Source organism: Rhinoraja longicauda, chromosome 1, assembly GCF_053455715.1.
Source record: "Rhinoraja longicauda isolate Sanriku21f chromosome 1, sRhiLon1.1, whole genome shotgun sequence".
NCBI classification, from domain to species: domain Eukaryota; kingdom Metazoa; phylum Chordata; class Chondrichthyes; order Rajiformes; family Arhynchobatidae; genus Rhinoraja; species Rhinoraja longicauda.
In genome coordinates, this window is record NC_135953.1 from 139,966,412 (window position 1) to 139,987,568 (window position 21,157).

Sequence of the window (21,157 nt, forward strand, 5' to 3'; positions counted from 1 at the left end):
CGATCCTGCTTTGATCTGTCCTTTGCACACCTTACACTTCCATATCTCTAGACTCATTTCCCCCTGACTCACAGTGTGAACCAGGGAAACGTCACCCATTATTCCTTCTCTCCAGAGATGCTGCCTGTCCCGCTGAGTTACTCCAGCAGTTCGTGTCTGTCTTCAGTGTAAACCAGCATCTGCAGTTCCTCCCTACACTAGTGCAGCTGCAGTTCCACAATGCAGTCTGCAAGGAATAGACCTGGTGGGTATATCCTATAGGATAGTGTTAATGTGCGGGGATCGCTGGTCGGCGCGGACCCGGTGGGCCAAAAGGGCCTGTTTCCGCGCTGTATCTCTAAACGAACTAACTGCACCTCCTCCAACCTCATCTATTGCATCCGCTGCTCCAGATGTCAACCAATCGCAGGCTCGGCGATCGCTTCGCTCAACACCTGCGCTCAGTCCACATTAACCAATCTGATCTCCCGGTGGCTGAGCACTTCCCAGTCTGACCTTTCTGTCATGGGCCTCCTCCAGTGCCATAGTGAGTCCCACCGGAAATTGGAGGAACAGCACCTCATATTTCGCCTGGGCAGCTTGCAGCCCAGTGGTATCATATCATATCATATATATACAGCCGGAAACAGGCCTTTTCGGCCCACCAAGTCCGTGCCGCCCAGCGATCCCCGTACATTAACACTATCCTACACCCACTAGGGACAATTTTTACATTTACCCAGCCAATTAACCTACATACCTGTACGTCTTTGGAGTGTGGGAGGAAACCGAAGATCTCTGAGAAAACCCACGCAGGTCACGGGGAGAACGTACAAACTCCTTACAGTGCAGCTCCCGTAGTCAGGATCGAACCTGAGTCTCCGGCGCTGCATTCGCTGTAAAGCAGCAACTCTACCGCTGCGCTACCGTGCCGCCCCTATTAACATTGACTTCTCCAACTTTAGATAGTTCCTCTGTCCCTCTCTTCCCCTCCCCCATCCCGGATCTCTCTGTCTCCACCTATATCCTTCCTTTGTCCCGCCCCCCTGACATCAGTCTGAAGAAGGGTCTCGACCCGAAATGTCACCCATTCCTTCTCTCCTGAGATGCTGCCTGACCTGCTGAGTTACTCCAGCATTTTGTGATTAAATACCTTCGATTTGTACCAACATCTGCAGTTACTTTCATAAACTAAAAGGCACGGTTATGTGGTAGTTTGGAATCAGAACAGGATTACCCATGGAAGACAGAATGATAGTGGTGGAAGGGAGTTATTCTTGCTGGATTTCTGTGACCAGTCATGTTAAGGAACCCTGTTGTTTGTGATATATAATATATATATATATATTTTATATGATTTGATGATGAGTTTAATCTGAACAAGTATGAGAGGTCGAATATATCAGGAAAATATACAATTAATGCCAAGACCCTCAGCCACATTTGTACAAAAAAGGGATCTTGGAGTCTAAGTCCATAGTTCTCTGAAAGCAGCAACACAAGTAGATAAAGTGGCAAAAAGGTTTTATGGCATGCTTGCCTTTATCGGTCAGGGCCTTGATTGTGAGAATCATGTTGCTGTTTTTAAAAACTGAGGTTCGAAGCATTGGGTGCATGTACCGTGTGCAGTTGTGGTTGCCCCATTACAGGAAGAATGTGGAGGCTTTGGAGAGAATGCAAAAGCATTTTGCCATAATGGTACCTGGATTGGAGGGTATTCACAATAAGCAGAGTTTGAACACACTTGGATTGCCAGAAGTTTCAGGGGAGACCTGATAAAAGTATTCAAAATTATGGAAGGTATTGTTAGGGTAGTAAGTCAGAACCTTTCTCTCTGGGTGGACATGTCAAAGACCAATAGACAATAGACAATAGGTGCAGGAGGAGGCCATTCGGCCCTTCGAGCCAGCACCGCCATTCAATGTGATCATGGCTGATCATTCTCAATCAGTACCCCGTTCCTGCCTTCTCCCCGTACCCCCTGACTCCGCTATCCTTAAGAGCTCTATCTAGCTCTCTCTTGAATGCATTCAGAGAATTGGCCTCCACTGCCTTCTGAGGCAGAGAATTCCACAGATTCACAACTCTCTGACTGAAAAAGTTTATCACAGTTCAACATATATTTCTCTTCGGTTTATAACAGTATAACAGTATAACAGTATAACAGAGCTTTATTTGTCATTCGGTACCAAGGTACCGAACGAAACTACATAGCAGTCACACAAAAAAGAACACGACACATGACCCCAACACAAACGTCCATCACAGTGACTCCAAACACCCCCTCACTGTGATGGAGGCAACAAAACTTCCACTCTCTTCCCCACGCCCACGGACAGACAGCTCGTCCCCGACCGACCCGCACAGTCCCCGCAAGGGGATGGAAGTCCCCGCGGCCAAGTCGCACCGGGCGCTGAAACGTCTCGCGGCCGAGCCGGGCGATGGAAGGCCCCGCGACCGAGCCTTGCGCAGCTAAGTCCCGTGGCCGAGCCACACCGGGCGATGTTAAGTCCCGCGGCCAAGCCGCACCAGCGATGAAAAGTCCCGCGGCCGAGCCGCACCAGCGATGTAAAGCCCCGCAGCCGAGCCGCACCGGGCGATGTTAAGTCCCGCGGCCGAGCCGCACCAGCGATGAAAAGTCCCGCGGCCGAGCTGCACCGGGCGATGTTAAGCCCAGCGGCCGAGCCGCACCGGGCGATGTTAGGCCCCGCAGCCGAGCCGCACCGGGCACTGTTAAGTCCAGCGGCCAAGCCGCACCGGGCGATGAAAAGTCCCGCGGCCGAGCCGCACCGGGCACTGTTAAGTCCAGCGGCCAAGCCGCACCGGGTGATGTAAAGTCCAGCGGCCGAGCCGCACCTTGCGATGTTAGACCCCGCGGCCGAGCCACACCCCGCGCCGTGAGGAAGAGAAAAGTTTCCCCCACCCCCCCCACCACCCCCCCACCCACACCACCACCCCTCACACACACACAACCAAAAAAATACAAAAACCATCCCAACACCGACACACAACAAAAAAAAAGGAAAAAAGACGAACAGACTGCGAGCGAGCCACAGCCGTTAGGCGCCACCACTTCCGCCACGGCCAGTTTTTGTTTTGTCATTTTATTTAATATCTAAAATCGCTCTAACTGTTAGTGTGCGGGCGTCGGGGGTTACGGGGAGAAGGCGGGAGAATGGGGTTAGGCGGGAGAGACGGATCAGCCACGGTTGAACGGCGGAGCGGACTCGATGGGCCGAATGGCCCAATTCTGCTCCGATCAATAGACAATAGACAATAGGTGCAGGAGGAGGCCATTCGGCCCTTCGAGCCAGCACCGCCATTCAATGTGATCATGGCTGACCATTCTCAATCAGTGCCCCGTTCCTGCCTTCTCCCGGCACGGTAGCGCAGCGGTAGAGTTGCTGCTTTACAGCGAATACAGCGCCGGAGACTCAGGTTCGATCCTGACTACGGGTGCTGCACTGTAAGGAGTTTGTACATTCTCCCCGTGACCTGCGTGGGTTTTCTCAGAGATCTTCGGTTTCCTCCCACACTCCAAAGACGTACAGGTATGTAGGTTAATTGGCTGGGTAAATGTAAAAAAAATTGTCCCTAGTGGGTGTAGGATAGTGTTAATGTACGGGGATCGCTGGGCGGCACGGACTTGGTGGGCCGAAAAGGCCTGTTTCCGGCTGTATATATATGATGATGATGATGATGATACCCCCTGACTCCGCTATCCTTAAGAGCTCTATCTAGCTCTCTCTTGAATGCATTCAGAGAATTGGCCTCCACTGCCTTCTGAGGCAGAGAATTCCACAGATTCACAACTCTCTGACTGAAAAAGTTTTTCCTCATCTCCGTTCTAAATGGCCTACCCCTTATTCTTAAACTGTGGCCCCTGGTTCTGGACTCCCCCAACATTGGGAACATGTTTCCTGCGGCCTCGCTTGCGGCCTCGAGGAGAATATTTACAAAACAGTTGTGTTCACATCGCCTTTCAGTGCGACTTTCAAATTGAACCAGAACATTTGCTGTTGCTCCTCGTCCTGGGGCCACTCCAAGTAGGTCTTCGTGTTCATCAGCTTCCTCAGCTTGCAGAACCTCTGAGGAATGGCGTCCTTCGGGATGGCCTCCAGCAGAACCAGAATGGCCCCGTCGTCGTTCTCGTCGAACAGGCGAAAGTGTGTGTAGTCGAGCTCGTACTTGCACCACTCGCTCTGCACAAAGTGCCGCGACAGGACGAACAAGGTCTTCCTGCTTTTCTCGATGGATTCGATGATGTTGTCGATGATCCACTTCCCCGGAGTGAAGTCTCGCTTGTGGAGGCAGAGGGCCAGCGGTGGCTGAATGCTCTCCAACTCCCTGACCAACAGGGTCTCCACCCAGCCCGAGTCCATCTCACTGTAGGACACGAACGCGTCGTAGCAGGTGTCATGGGTCCTGGATTTCCTTGGCTTCCTCTTTGCCTGCAGCCAGGCCCAGGTCATCTGGAGGTACCAGATCCAGTGGTACTTATAGCATGCCACCACAACAGCCCCCGCTGCCAATGACACACTGGCACAGATTAAGGCCACAGACAATATCACATGGCAGTCGAAGAACGAGCGTTTGGTACTTTGTACCGCCTGTCCCCTGAGGTTTCGAGGAGAGTCACAAACATAGTTCCCTGGCTGATCCAGTAGTCGTACCGTCTTGTGCTGGTTCATGTACAGTAGGAATTTGCACGAACAAATGTAATTGTTTTTTCCAGCCTGCAAGGAGTCAAGGCTTTCAAACGTGGCGATCTCTTCCTCTGAGAGGGAGGTGAGTCTGTTGTGGCTGACGTTCAGGATCCCCATCTTTGGGAAGTGGCCGCCAGTTGGTAACCTCTTCAACCTATTACGGGACACGTCCAGAATCTTGAGAGAGGGCAGGTTGGCGTCGAAAGTGCTGAGGGCGTTGTTACTTAAATCCAACACCTCGACATTTGGAGGGAGACATTGCGATATGCTATGTATCTTACAGCTTGAAAGATTGAGAAATTGCAGATTTTTCGACCACTTGCACGCCGCACTGTTTTCCGTGAAGCTATTTTGACTCAAATCCAAATGGGTAAGAGTAGAAAGCGTTGATAGTTTTGGACTTAAGATACTGAGATATTTGAATAAATTATTTCTCAGACTCAGGTACCGCACAGACGCCCAGGCACCTGGACAGACCGTTTCTTGCATGATTCTATCTGAGAGCAAATTATGTGCTAAATCTAGATGCTCCACTTTTTTTAATCGTTTCGATATTGGACATGGCATCATAAGCATATGCAGTCTTGTCATTATAGCTGTTGTGAGGTTTTCAAGCAGTGGACTAATCAGCGAAATATCGCGAAATTGATAAAACTCCCTAATGGATATATTATTTAAAGTTAATGACTGAGGTAGACTGCTTACTTTAGGGATCGCTGTGCGCCAATTGCCAGTCCCTGAAAGGACACAGTCTTTCACCACCACCTCTGATAGTTTTATGCTTTGCATGGATTTCACCACTGCGACTACAGTGAGGTCAGTCACGGAACAGTTCGCAACGGTGAGCTTTCCGAATGCCAAATTGCGTGCAGCAGGAAATAGCTGATTGTTACCTTTGGGAGAAAATGTTAGGTCTGTTAGCTCCAAGTGGGTGGTGAAACCTGACAAATCTATGAGCATCTGATGAGCCTGGTCTGTCCTCTTCAGAAACATGTTCTGCAAACTCAAGGCAATGTGGCCTATGCTTCCGAAGGAACTGAATGCCCCTTGTTGATATGAATCTAAATGAGTTGCTGTTAAAATGCATTCGTCCAGATGCGGAATTCCTACAAAGTCGTCTTTCTGTAGACGGGATAGGAAAGGATTGCCAATTTTTAGCCATCGGAGTGATGAGAGATTGGAGAATAGTCTTCCCGATCCCAGAGTTGTGTACCTATTCCCTGAAAGATTGAGATGAAGTAATTTGTAAAAGTGTTTGAACCAATGTGCTGTCAGCTTAGTTAAAAGATTATCAGACAGGTCGAGATACTCCATTTCTGTGTTGAGCTGGAAAGCTTGGTCAGCGATGGATTGGATTTGATTTGACTGCAGAAAAAGACTTTTGAGCTCCCTGTACGCGATGAAATCGGTCTCCTCAATCCGTGAAATGCCGTTGTGGGACAGGTCAAATATCAGCGTCTTGGCAGGGACATGAGGGACATCCGCGAACTTCATCGAGGAGCAGTTGGAGCTGCTTTTGGAATCACTTATTTGGCAAATGTTGTGTGGCCCGACATCTTCGAAGAAAATTGCACATGCAAACATATAGGCAAGCAGGAAACAGAGGGATTGAGAACTCATCTTCTTTCCTTCAGTGGGCTCTGAAATGGAAAAATATTTAGTTAAACAGTCAGTTATAGTCCATTGCTTGTCAGCCGAAATGATCGCAAATGCTGTTTGACCAAATTATCGCCAGTGCTGTTTGATGAAATGATCGCAAATGCTGTTTGACCAAATTATCGCCAATGCTGTTTGATGAAATGATCGCAAATGTCTCTTAATATGTAATATGCATAATATTGCATATTATTGTCATATTAATATTACATGTATGTAATGCTGATAGCCTGCTGAGCCTGAGAGCCCGCCATGATCTGTCTATGCCACCAGGGTCATCTGGCACAACTGACCCCTGCATCAACCTTTTTTTGCACTTTACCTTGTTCCCCCTTTTTTTCTTCCCCCCCCTCCCCCCCCCCCACTTTGTTGCTTTCATTTTCGCCGTGATTTATTTAAATATTTGATTTGATAGCATCCATATGGAAGCGACATTCACAAATCTCGTTGTACTTGTACAATGACAATAAAGGATATTGTATTGTATTTTATTGTATGGAATGTGCAAAGGTAACGCAAAATGAGGGCACACTGTGGCATGTTATTTGTTTCATAGAAACATAGAAAATAGGTGCAGGAGTAGGCCATTCGGCCCTTCGAGCCTGCACCGCCATTCAATATGATCATGGCTGATCATCCAACTCAGTATCCCGTACCTGCCTTCTCTCCATACCCCCTGATCCCTTTAGCCACAAGGGCCACATCTAACTCCCTCTTAAATATAGCCAATGAACTGGCCTCAACTACTTTCTGTGGCAGAGAATTCCACAGATTCACCACTCTGTGTGAAAAAAAACGTTCTCATCTCGGTCCTAAAAGACTTCCCCCTTATCCTTAAACTGTGACCCCTTGTTCTGGACTTCCCCAACATCGGGAACAATCTTCCTGCATCTAGCCTGTCCAACCCCTTAAGATAATTTCGTTTTGCTCACCTGAAAAAGGCCTATTTAAGCCTACTCTGTTTTCAATTTGGCAACCAACCCTGTTTCCAATTATCTTCCTATCAACCATTACATTTTTTTCCAACTGCTGCAGATTCGACTTTTAATCAACCAGCCATTCTTTCAGATGCGGCTTTGTCTGATTTAAAATCAATCAAGGACGACCAAGGGCAGAGGAAGATAGGAGCAGGAGGTGTGCCATCAGAACTGTGAAGCACGCGCCATCATTTAATACCATCCTACTGATCCACGCTGACACCAACTGTTCTTCTGTGACAGGAAAGAACCGCAGGTGCTGGTTTAAATCGAAGGTAAACACAAAATGCTGGAGTAACTCAGCGTCTCAGGCAGCATCTCTGGAGAACATGGACACAGAGTGCTGGAGTAACTCAGCGGGTCAGGCAGCATCTGTGGAGAACATGGACACAGAGTGCTGGAGTAACTCAGCGGGACAGGCAGCATCTGTGGAGAACATGGACACAGAGTGCTGGAGTAACTCAGCGGGTCAGGCAGCATCTCTGGAGAACATGGACACAGAGTGCTGGAGTAACTCAGCGGGTCAGGCAGCATCTCTGGAGAGAAGGAATGGGTGATGTTTCGGGTCGGGAACCCCTTCTTCAGTTTGACCCGAAACGTCGCCTATTCCTTCTCTCCAGAGATGCTGCCTGTCCCGCTGAGTTACTCCAGCACTCTGTGTCCATGTTCTCCAGAGATGCTGCCTGTCCCGCTGAGTTACTCCAGCATTTTGTGTCTACCATTCTTCTGTGACAGTTCCCTCACCCTTAATTCCTCGATATTTCACACATTTATCCATCTCCACTTTAAATGGACGGGCGGCAGGGTGGCAGTAGAGCTGCTGCCTCACAGCGCCGGAGACCCGGGTTCCATCCTGACTACGGGTGCCGTCTGTACGGAGTTTGTACGTTCTCCCCGTGACCTGCATGGGTTTTCTCCGAGATCTTCGGTTTCCTCCCACACTCCAAAGACGTACGGGTTTGTAGGTTAATTGGCCTGGTTATAAATGTTAAATTGTCCCTAGTGGGTGTAGGATAGTGTTAATGTGTGGGGATCGCTGGTGGGTGCGGACTCGGTGGGCCGATGGGCCTGTTTCCGCGCTGTATCTCTAAACTAAACTAAAGTAAACTAAACAAAAATGGATTTAATGCAGCAGAGAATTCCAGCGATCCGCTACCATCTGAGAGAAGACATTTCTGCACAACATTTATAAATAACCAGACCCTTACTTTGTAGCTTGGCCCCCATGTTCCCTCGTTTGTTCTTGACTCCGTCATCTTGCCAACAAAAGATGTTGAATTAACTGGCCTTTCCACCAGCTTGTCTGCCCTTGGCCCAATGAGTTTCTCCAATACTTTGTACATTGCCATAGGGATTTTTACACATTATAGAATTAGGGCGGCACGTTGGCGCAGCGGTAGAGCTACTGCCTTACAGCGCCAGAGACCCAGGTTCGATCCTGATTGCGGGTGCTGTCTGTACGGAGTCTGTACTGTACATTTTCATTGCCTGGGTTTTTCCCGGTTGCTCCGGTTTCCTCCCACACTCCAAAAACGTACAGGTTTGTAGGTTAATTGGCTTTCGTAAATGTAAAAATTGTCCCTATTGGGCAGGATAGTGCTAGTGTACGGTGTTGGTCGGTGCGGACATGGTGGGCCGAAGGGCCTGTTTCCATGCCGTATCTCTAAACCCTAAAATATTATAGTCATACAGCATGGAAACAGACCCTTCTGCCCAACTCATCCATGCTGGCCAAGTTGCCCACATGCACTAGTACCCCTTAAGGATAGCGGAGTCAGGGGGTATGGGGAGAAGGCAGGAACGGGGTACTGATTGAGAATGATCAGCCATGATCACATTGAATGGCGGTGCTGGCTCGAAGGGCCGAATGGCCTACTCCTGCACCTATTGTCTATTGTCTATATTAAAAGTTCCCTATCCATGTACCTGTCCAAAATGTCCCTTAAGGATTGTGACTGTACTTGCCTCAAGCATATCCTCTGTTGGATCATTCCATCCTCCATGTGAAAACCATATATGTATCCCCTCTGTGTGAAAAGGTTCCTTCATGTTATTTAATATTAGCCCATCTACTGCACAGGGTGAAGACTGGTTCAAAAATTGATTTTATTTTGCTGACAATTTCTTTCTGACAAATGTTTTCTTTCTTGCTTACTATTATACACCAGCCTTGCTCTCCAGAGATCCCACAGGTAACTCAGCCACCTTCTTCCAAACTAAATATCCATCGAAACTCTCACTGTGTTTTTTATAACGTACAAATTTTCTCTCAGAATCTTCCTCCTTAGTTCTTCGCTGCTGGAGCCTGCATACTTTCCACTCCGCTGGCCTAACATGGACGGAAAATACTTCGTATGCTTCCAGTGTGAAGCAGGGTCCTGACCCCAAACGTCACCCATCCTTTTTCTCCAGAGATGCTGTTACTCCAGCACTCTGTGTCCATGTTCTCCAGAGATGCTGCCTGACCTGCTGAGTTACTCCAGCACTCTGTGTCCATGTTCTTCAGAGATGCTGCCTGACCCGCTGAGTTACTCCAGCACTCTGTGTCCATGTTCTCCAGAGATGCTGCCTGACCCGCTGAGTTACTCCAGCACTCTGTGTCCATGTTCTCCAGAGATGCTGCCTGACCCGCTGAGTTACCCCAGCACTTTGTGTCTACCTCTGGTATAAATTAGCACCTGCAGTTCCTTTCTGCACACTTTGTATACCCAGCTTGTCAATTCAACACATTCCCTGACCTCCCTCGTTAAGTACAGATTTTTACTCATGGAATTCTTTGTTCCACTTGGAATAAATTCCTGAGAGCATTCTGAACCAACTGTTTGAATATCTGTAATGTTTATTTACTGACCGGTGTCTGAGTTTATTTTTTAGAAAGCACAACGTGCTGGAGAAATTTGGTGTATCAGGCAGTATCTCTGTTGTACGTCCATGTCAGACAGAGATGCTGCCTGACCCGTTGAGTTACTGTACTCCAGCACTTTGTGTTCTTTTTTTGCAAACCAGCATCTGCAGTTCCTTGTGTGCTTTAGTTTATGTTCCCAGTCCATCTTAGACAACTCCCACCCTCACATCTCAATAATAACCCTATAATTTATCATGGCTCACAAAGCTGATTGAGTTTTTTGAAGATGTGACCGAAAAGGTTGACGAGGGCAGAGCTGTAGACGTTGTGTATGTGGACTTCAGTGAAGCATTCGACAGGGTTCCGCATGGTAGTCTGCTCTGGAAGGTTAGATTGCGCGGGATCCAAGGAGAGATAGCTGAATGGATAGAGAATTGGCTATAAAAATGGACAGCAAAACATCTGGAAGGTTGTTTCTCGGACTGGAGGCCTGTGACTAGGGTTCGGTCCTGGGCCCATTACTGTTTGTCATCTACATCAACGATTTGTATGAGAATGCACATGGCAAGGTAGGCAAGCTTGCAGATGATACAAAAGTGGGTGGTGTTGCAGACAGCGAACAGGAATAGGGAGAGGGGAGAGTCAGCATGGTTTTGTAGGTGGGAGATCACGTCTCACGAATCCGATCGAGGTCTTTGAAGATGTAACCAAAACGATGGATGAGGGCAGAGCCTTTGGCATTGTCCATGTGCATTTCAGAAGCCATTTGACAAGGTTCCGCGTGGTAGGCTGCTCTGGAAGGTTAGATCGCAAGGGATCCAGGGAGAGCTAGCCGACTGGAGAGACAATTGGCTTCATGGAAGGAAGCAGAGGGTGTGGTGGAAGGTTGCTTCTCCTAGATAACCTCACACTTATCCACATTAAACTGCAATGGCACATTAAACTCACATGGCAAATGGCCCCTCTGAGAAACCCCCACCGGGTTCTGACCAACCGTGGATAACCTGGCGCCGCCTCAACAGACTGCGGACAGGCGTGGGGAGGAGCAAATGGATGTGCTGAAGTGGGGATACACTGACGATGCGGCAGACTGCGAGTGTGGACGGGGCCTCCAGACTGTGGAACATCTCCTGAGCTGTGACATACTGCATGACACACGCACTGTAAAGGATCTTGCAGAGCCCAACGACCCGGCACTAACATTTGCTCGGTATTGGCAAACAGTTGTGCGATGACACGAATAAATAAATAAAAATCAAACATCAAAAAGTACTTGAGATAACAGGGAAACATATCATCTTAATGTATCAGTGAATGTCAAGAGAAAGTCACAACCGGTGTGGGGAAAAGGGAAGTGAAAGTGCAGTGGGCCAAGCGAAAACAGCACTACTGCTGATACTGTGTAACGCGATGCTAAAAGGAGACTTTAATTATTGGTCACATCATTACATTTTTTGGAGCAATAGTGTAAAGTCTGTGATCCACAATATTTGGACCTCTAAATGCATTCACTGTAAGTCATCTTTCCAATCCTTACTGTGAGTTTTTCAACCCCGTAATCTCGTCCATTAAAAAAGCATATCATTTATGGTATGGAATCGAGGGCCAGAGGACATAGGTTCAAGGTGAAGGGGAAATGATTTACCAGGAATCCGAGGAGTAACGTTTTCCACACAGAGGGTGGTGGGTGTATGGAACAAGCTGCCAGAGGAGGTAGTTGAGGCTCGGAGGGACACGTGGATATGCATGGAGGGAATGGAGGGATATGGAGGGAGGGATATGGATTATGTGCAGGCAGATATCACATTTGGCACAGGCATTGTGGGGCCTAAAGGTTCCTGTTCCTGTGCTGCTCTGCTCCATATTCTACGTTCATCTTCATAAGTGACCGGAGCAGAATTAGACCATTTAGCCGATCATTGGGAAGATATTAGGGGACATGGGTTAAAAAAAAAACTGGGAAATTAAGTGTAATGTTAGAAAATGCACAATTATCCTTTTAGTATTTTTCTTGCAGAAACAGATGATTTGCTTTACCCTTCCTCTCATGTGCAACGGACGTCTCATATCAATGTACATAAGAACAGTATTTGCCTACAAGGTAACATGTTGCAGTGATATCATAACCAATGCAGATAAGGGACTATCCCCTCCTATTAATAGGCTTATGTAGTCAGCTTAGATTCATATGAGTACAACATCTACCCACTCTCTGGCATTGCACCTCCTGGAATCAGAAGAGCTATAGCCAGTCAAGAAGAACGCCTCAGACAATCAGAGGATGAAAGACCCCCCCCCCTACATGACCGCCCTTTGCTACCTCAGTGTTTGAAATCACGCAGAAGTTTCCTCTCTTCTGTCCATCCCCTGGACTGCAGTGCATCGTCCAGAAGGCTCAAACTCTGGGAAGAGAGACTAGGGAAATCTCCGGAAGACAATAGACAATAGGCAATAGGTGCAGGAGTAGGCCATTCGGCTCTTCGAGCCAGCACCACCATTCAATGTGATCTTCTTCAGACTGAAGAGGCTCGACCCGAAACGTCACCCATTCCTTCTCTCCTGAGATGCTGCCTGACCTGCTGAGTTACTCCAGCATTTTGTGAATAAATATCCACAATCAGTAGATAGTCCTCAGCTGGACTATCTACTTATTGTTTCAAGAGACCCTCCTGGATACAATACAAATTCAGCCTCATTTGAGCCACTGGCACCAAGGGTGTTAATATTGGGGAATTTAAAATCACTTTGTACAACTACCCTACTTTTATATTTTTCCATAACCTGCCTGTACATCTGTTCCTCCAGATTACGCTGGTTGTAGAGTCATCGAGTGGTACAGCGTGGGAAAAGGCCCTTCGGCCCAACTTGCCCACACCGGCCAACATGCCCCAGCTACACTAGTGCCGCCTGCCTGCGGTTGGTCCATATCCCTCCAAACCTGTCCTATCCATGTACCTGTCTAACCGTTTCATAAATGTTAGGATAGTCTTGATTAGTGCTGGTGTCAGAGGTTATGGGGAGAAGGCAGGAGAATGGGGTTAGGAGGGAGAGATAGATCAGCCATGATTGAACGGCGGAGTAGACTTGTTGGGACGAACGGCCTAATTCTACTACCATCCCTTATGACTTATGACCTGACGTTAGTCGCTGCCTCAACTACCACCTCTGGCAGCTTGTTCCATACCCCCACCACCCTTTGTGTGAAAAAGTTACCCCTCAGATTCCTATTAAATCCTTTCCCCTTCACCTTAAACCTATGCCCTCTGGTCCTCGATCCTCCTACTCTGGGTAAAAGACTGTGCATCTACCCAATCTATTCCGCTCATGATCCTATATATGATTGCACATTGTGTACTCCAGAGGTCTGTCCATATTGCCTCACTGGATGAGCCCTCCTGAATGATTATTGTCACCTGTACTTGGTACAGTGAGATTCTTTGTTTGCATACAGTTAGGGTTGCCAACTCCCAAATAAGGGAGAAAAGGTGACGTCATCGCCCGTGCCCCACGTGACCTCACCCAGCCAGCGGCCACATGCTCCTGCTCCAACAATGGCGGCCACCTGGGCCGGGAGGCGGGTTGCTATGCAACCTCCGTTAGGTGAACACACTCGGCCCCGCTTCCCGTACACACTCCGTTAGCTTACACTGTCCGGGTCTACAGCGGCCCCCAGGCCTACAGTGTCCGGGCCTACAGTGGCCCCTGGGCCTACACTGTCCGGGCCTACAGCGGCCCCCGGGCCTATGGTGTCCGAGCCTACAGCAGCCCCCGGGCTGACAGTGTCTGGGCCTACAGTGTCCGGGCCTACAGTGTCCGGGTCTACAGCGGCCCCCGGGCCTACGGTGTCCGGGACTACAGTGGCCCCCGGGCCGACAGTGTCTGGGCCTACAACGGCCTCCGGGCCTACAGTGTCGGGGCCTACTAGTGGCCCCCGAGCCCAATACGGGACAAGGGCGGTCCCGTACGAGACAAACAGATTTAGCCCAATATACGGGATGTCCCGGCTAATACGGGACAGTTGGCAACCTTACATACAGTACAAGTAGGCAAGAGTCGCCACCTAAAGGGTTCCGACAAAGTTACAAAAGTAGTCAATATAGTCTGTCTTCCTTCTCTCCCCCCCCCCCCAGTCCTCTCTATGTGCATCTGCAACATTCTCCTGGATCAGTAACAAACTAAATTTTTGCATCATTAAGAAATATTTATAATTCACACTAATGAACTTGACAACTTGGGGATTTTAGAAATGCTCTCCAAATATAGCTGCAGGTTATTTGTTTATTAACAAAAAACCCATATTCAAAAATCTTGATCGATCCTTCCATAAAACTGCTGAAAGTTAGGTTGAAAGGATATTGTACTGCATGTTGTATTATGGCATCTACTTTTACTGAATTTGCAAACATTCTTTTAAAATCTGAATTAAAAAATAATTGTGTGAAAATAATTGTGAAGATGTTGTCACACGTCCACAAGATTACTTTTAGCTAGTGGTTTTGCAAGTTACCTGTTAAGGCTGCAAAACACCGTTAGCTGTTAAAATACATTCACAATATTTTAGGAAACACCCTCCTTTCTTCAATAATTACCAATTCAATCGTATTTGAGCTTCTACGTTTCGCCTTGCCATTTATTTAATTTCTTTTTACTTGCAATCATTTTCATAGAAGATCATGAAGAAAGGTCTCGACCCGAAACGTCACCCATTCCTTCTCTCCAGAGATGCTGCCTGACCCGCTGAGTTACTCCAGCACTCTGTGTCCATGTTCTCCAGAGATGCTGCCTGAGCCGCTGAGTTACTCCAGCACTCTGTGCCCATGTTCTCCAGAGATGCTGCCTGAGCCGCTGAGTTACTCCAGCACTCTGTGCCCATGTTCTCCAGAGATGCTGCCTGTCCCACTGAGTTACTCCAGCACTCTGTGCCCATGTTCTCCAGAGATGCTGCCTGACCCGCTGAGTTACTCCAGCACTCTGTGTCCATGTTCTCCAGAGATGCTGCCTGACCCGCTGAGTTACTCCAGCACTCTGTGTCCATGTTCTCCAGAGATGCTGCCTGACCCGCTGAGTTACTCCAGCACTCTGTGTCCATGTTCTCCAGAGATGCTGCCTGAGCCGCTGAATTACTCCAGCACTCTGTGTCTACCTTCGATTTGTACCAGCACCTGCAGTTATTTTCCCACACATCATCCTCATCGACCTCACTAGAATGTCGATCTTCAGAATCAAAAATGACGATGGAAATGTAATAGGAGTTTAAATCTTTCAAATTACTTCATTTCCCTATTAATGTGTTCTAAAGAACCATACAAGAGTTATTCTTACCTTGACTGCTTTGCCTATTGCATTTTCCAGTTTATTATCCAAGTCACTTCAGTGCTTTTGCATTGTCTCCTCTTGGTTACTTTTTCAGCAAAAGATACTAATGCTGCAGCAAATTCACAAACTGAGATTGACGATTTGCAACAAGTAAGTGAGGAAGTATGTAAAACAGGCAGGAAATGGATAAGGAAATGTAGAAGACAGGAAATGCAGATGCTGGTTTACACAATGTGCTGCAGTAGCAGTGGGTCAATGACCTCTGGAGAATATGGATAGGTGATGTTTGGGGTTGGGACCCTTCTTCAGATTGATTGTGGGGCGGGGGAGGGGTAGAAACCTGGGATAGAGGGAGGGTTGCCAACTTCCTCACTCCCAAATAAGGGACAAAAGGTGACGATGGAAATGTAATAGGAGTTTAAATCTCTCAGATTACTTAATTTCCCCATTAATGTGTTCCCCCGTCCCACGTGACCTCACCCAGCCAGCGGCCACGTGCTCCTGCTCCACCAATGGCGGCCGCCCGGGCCGGGAGGCAGGTCGGTATGCAACCTCCGTTAGGCGGCGCCCGGGTCTCTGGGCCTACACTGTCCGGGCCTAATACGAGACAAGGGCGGTTCCGTACGGGATAAACCAATATACGGGATGTCCCGGCTAATACAGGACAGTTGGCAACTCTGGATACAGGAGAGGAAGGTCAAAGTGTGACAGAGGCGAGGGAAGTTTTGTATCAGCAGATTTTGTTTTGTTTAGTTTAGATTAGAGATACAGTGCGGAAGCAGGCCTACCTGGTCTGCACCGACCAGTGATCGCCGTAAATTAACAATACCCTACACACACTATGGACAATTTTACTTTTATACCAAGTCAATTAACCTAAAAACCTGTATGTCTTTGGCATGCGAGAGGAAACTGAAGATCTCTAAACCTCTATAAGATCTCCCCTCAGCCTCCTGCGCTCCAAGGCATAAAGTCCTTGGCTGTCCAACCTCTCTCTACACCTCAGGCCCTTGAATCTTGAAACATCCGCATAAATCTTCTCTGCACTCTTTCCAGGTTAGTGGCATCCAACCAAAGCTGAACAAAGTGAGGCCTCACGACGTCCATCTGTGATAGAAGGCGGTCACGGTGGCGCAGCGGTAGAGTTGCTGCCTTACAGCGAATGCAGCGCCGGAGACCCGGGTTTCATCCCGACTACGGGCGCTGTCTGTACCGAGTTTGTACGTTCTCCCCGTGACCTGTGTGGGTTTTCTCCGAGATCTTCGGTTTCCTCCCACACTCCAAAGACGTACAGGTTTGTAGGTTAATTGGCTTGGTATAAGTATAAATTGTCCCCAGTGGGTGTAGGATAGTGTTAATGTGCGGGGATCGCTTGCCGGCGCGGACCCGGTGGGCCGAAGGGCCTGTTTCCATGCTGTATCTCTAAACTAAACCACGTCTTGTACATAGCAACATAATGCATCAGCTTCCAGGCTCAATTCCCAAAGCCTTCTTCACACCTTTCTACATGCAACAGATACAAAAAGCTGGAGTAACTCAGTGGGTCAGACTGAAGAAGGGCGTTGACCCGAAACTTCACCTATTCCTTTTCTCCAGAGATGCTGCCTGTCCCGCTGAGTTACTCCAGCACTCTGTGTCCATGTTCTCCAGAGATGCTGCCTGACCCGCTGAGTTACTCCAGCACTCTGTGTCCATGTTCTCCAGAGATGCTGCCTGACCCGCTGAGTTACTCCAGCACTCTGTGTCCATGTTCTCCAGAGATGCTGCCTGACCCGCTGAGTTACTCCAGCACTCTGTGTCCATGTTCTCCAGAGATGCTGCCTGACCCGCTGAGTTACTCCAGCTTTTTGTATCTATCTTCAGTTTAAGCCGGCATCTGCGGTTCCTTCCTCCACTATCCACCTGCAATCCTACTTTCAGAGAACTATGTACTTGCACTCCTCGCTGCCCCTGCTCTCTGCTGGGCCCTGTCTTTGACTTTGAAGGTCCAGCCCTGGATTGAGCTCGCACTTATCAGAATTAAACTCCATTATCCATCCCTTGACCCATTTGACCGTCTGATCAGGATCCCGCTGCTATTTTTAACAGCCGTCTTCACAGTGAAGACGGCTGTTAAAAATAGCAGCGGGATCCTGATCAGACGGTCAAATGGGTCAAGGGATGGATAATGGAATTTAATTCTGATAATACCATCCATTTTAGTATTATCTGCAAACTTACAAAATCATGCATTATATATCTATTATACTAAAACTCTCGTTTGTTTGTTTGTTTGTTTGTTCCTGAACTACAGCCAAAACGGTGCACGATAGCGCGACAATGTTAGGCCCACCTTACTCACCGTCGTCCCTTTGGTGCTAATGGAAGAAGTTTCATTGAAATCGGTGTTATATTTTTTAAGTTTTTCACATTTTAAAGTTTAAATCTATCTCCAAGGGAGGGAGGGGGTGGGGGGGGAGGGAGGATAAGGGGGGTTGAGGGGGATGGAGTGGGGGGGAGGGGAAAGGGATGGACGGGGAGGGGTAGGAGGGAGGGGGAGGGAGGAAGGAGGGGGGGAGAGGGTTGTGGGGAGGGGGAGGAGAGGGTGCTGCACCAATGCAGGAGAGGTTTGGGCCCAACGGGTCCACTTGGTCTAGTAAATGATAAAACCAATGGCCCGGCACTGGTCCCTGAGCCACACCACTAGAAGTAGGGCTCCAATCCAAGAGGGCCGCCTGGGCCGAATGGAGCGTAGATGGCAGCGGTGAAGCCTCACAGCCTCGTGGGTCGACCCGCGGTCGGTGGCCGATGAGAGCGTGGAAGGACAGCCGTGAGGGGGGGAGGGGAAGAACAATGGAGGACCCGGCGGGTGGGGGGAATGCCATGGGGGCGGGAATAACAAAGGGGGAGCCGGCGTACTTTGTAACTTTGTCAGTGTCGTTTGTGGCCACTATTCACATACCTTGGGTTACGCAAGCAAAGAATTTCACTGTGTGTTGTCAGATGGGACAATAAAATATTCAATTCCATTCCATTCTGAAAAGGACCCGTAGTCGGGATGGAACCCGGGTCTCCGGCGCTGCATGCGCTGTAAGGCAGCAACTCTACCGCTGCGCCACCGTGACCGCCCACTTACTCAGAAGAACAAGTTTGGCATGTCTGCAAGAACTCTTACTATTTCTACAGATGCACCATGGATTGATTTGTCAAGCGCTCTGCCTAAGACCACAGACAATCTCAGAGAGTTGTGGATGTTGGGAACCCGTCACACAAAGCAGCCACCCCTAACCCCTCCTGTACCCCCCCCCCCCACCCAACTCACCCCTCTCCCACGTCATCTGAAGAAGGGTCTCGAACCGAAACCCTTGGGGGAGTCCAGAACCAGGGGCCACTGTTTAAGAATAAGGGGTAGGCCATTTAGAACTGAGATGAGGAAAAACTTTTTCAGTCAGAGGCAGTGAAGGCCAATTCACTGAATGCATTCAAGAGAGAGCTAGATAGAGCTCTTAAGGATAGCGGAGTCAGGGGGTATGGGGAGAAGGCAGGAACGGGGTACTGATTGAGAATGATCAGCCATGATCACATTGAATGGCGGTGCTGGCTCGAAGGGCCGAATGGCCTCCTCCTGCATCTATTGTCTATTGTCTATTGAAACGTCACCCATTCCTTCTCTCCAGAGATGTTGCCTGTCCCGCTGAGTTACTCCAGCTTTTTGTGTCTATCCAATTTAGTAAGTGATTTACCAACTTGCTTTGAATCCCATGGACTCCAGCCTTTTGCACCAGTACATCATGTACCTCATCAAAATTGAAGCGCATGTAAACCACATCAGTACTGCTGTCCTCCACAGTATATTGAATCACCTCATCAAAACAACTGGTATATTAGTTTGAAATTATATCCAACAAATTCATGCCAACTATCCCTGATCAATCCCTGCTGTTCTAAACGTTTTAAGTCATTTATGTTGGTCTTAACTACTTTACGCAGTTGTTTCTGTTGGGATGGAACAACTTGCCCTTCATTCCGTGGGTGGTCGCGGTGGCGCAGCGGTAGAGTTGCTGCCTTATAGCGAATGCAGTGCCGGAGACCCGGGTTCCATCCCGCTACGGGTGCTGTCTGCACGGAGTTTGTACGTTCTCCCCGTGACCTGCGTGGGTTTTCTCCGAGATCTTCGGTTTCCTCCCACACTCCAAAGACGTACAGGTTTGTAGGTTAATTGTCTTGGTAAATGTAAAAATTGTCCCTAGTGGGTGTAGGATAGTGTTAGTGTGCGGGGATCGCTGGTCGGCGCAGATTCGGTGGGCCGAAGGGCCTGTTTCCGCACTGTATCCCTAAATTAAAACTAAACTAAAAATCCATGCCAACTATCCCTGATCAATCCCTGTTATTCCAAACGTTTTAAGTCATTATAGACAATAGACAATAGGAACAGGAGGAGGCCATTCGGCCCGTCGAGCCAGCACCACCATTCAATGTGATCATGGCTGATCATTCTCAATCAGTACCCCGTTCCTGCCTTCTCCCCATACCCCCTGACTCCGCTATCCTTAAGAGCTCTATCTAGCTCTCTCTTGAATGCATTCAGAGAATTGGCCTTCACTGCCTTCTGAGGCAGAGAATTCCACAGATTTACAACTCTCTGACTGAAAAAGCTTTTCCTCATCTCCGTTCTAAATGGCTTACCCCTTATTCTTAAACTGTGGCCAACATTTAGGTTGGTCTTAACTACTTTACACAGTTGTTTCTGTGGATGGAACAACTTGCCTGCATTCCGTTAGGTTTTCTAAATCATTTAACCACATTCCCCGAACCATATGTGTAGCAAGTTGTAACATTTTCCTATGCTCGTGATTCCTCCTCCTTTGATAGCTTTCCAAACTTAAAATGGTGACCACACAAAGGCGATCTCATTTATGAAGTACATTTTATGTGATTCATAATATCCCTAAACTTGTTTCAGGAATATCTTCTCCCTCTATGAATTACAGCAATCTACCCAAAATATTTTGGTAATACTGTTAGTGTCACATTAAGCATACATTTAGACAATTTTATCACTCTGATTTTGTAAGAAATCCCAGTTCTGACTGTCCAGTTTCATAACCCAACAACGTATTGAAAGAAAAGCAGACAGGCTTTGTTCTACAAACAATGAAACCTTTAGCATCTGCGATTAACAAAACAGTGGATTCAAACTATTTTTAAAAATATTTTACCGAACAAAGACAACAAAGACAATATGGAACAGTTTTGTTGCTGAGATTGATCCTGAGGTCAATCAGTTTTATCACTTACCAACGCCAATCCTTAAGAAACAGTATTGTTAAAATCCAATTCACAGGATCAGTGAAACTTTAATCTAGAATCTGGAAACTGAGTGCCGAAAATCAGGAAATTACATCACCACTTGCAGGAATTACAAGTATTGCTGCACTGTTGTCTAGAAAATGTATAAGTAGTTGGTATTGCAAAATACTTAGGCACGATAAAATATACACTGGAAAATATTTTGCTTTCAAAACATAAGATGATTTTAAATGATGAAACGTTATAAATTTGGTATTTTTTTCAGTCGAGGGTTTTGCAGGAAAAAGCAGAACATATTTATCCCACTTAGTTATTTAAAAAGTATTCTGCGTAATTATTGAGATCTTGATGGTCATGCAGTTAGTTGGAAGTATTGCTCAGTTTCAATG

The 21,157-nt window shown here is 47.8% G+C and overlaps 1 protein-coding gene across 2 annotated transcripts; it reads right to left on the bottom strand.

The window, feature by feature from the left end:
* Positions 1–2,958: 2,958 nt before the first annotated feature.
* On the bottom strand, positions 2,959–20,825 carry tlr2 (toll-like receptor 2). Of its 2 annotated transcripts, none has more exons than XM_078407454.1 (2): positions 20,757–20,825; positions 2,959–6,325 (listed from the first exon to the last, which is right to left on the bottom strand). In XM_078407454.1, exon 2 carries the CDS (start codon positions 6,303–6,305, stop codon positions 3,933–3,935), a length of 2,373 nt encoding a protein of 790 aa, XP_078263580.1. In that variant the 5' UTR covers positions 6,306–6,325; positions 20,757–20,825; the 3' UTR covers positions 2,959–3,932. The 2 variants fall into 2 exon arrangements, with proteins under 2 accessions (XP_078263580.1, XP_078263571.1); XM_078407445.1 differs by lacking the exon at positions 20,757–20,825 and adding an exon at positions 15,486–15,619.
* Positions 20,826–21,157: the final 332 nt, after the last annotated feature.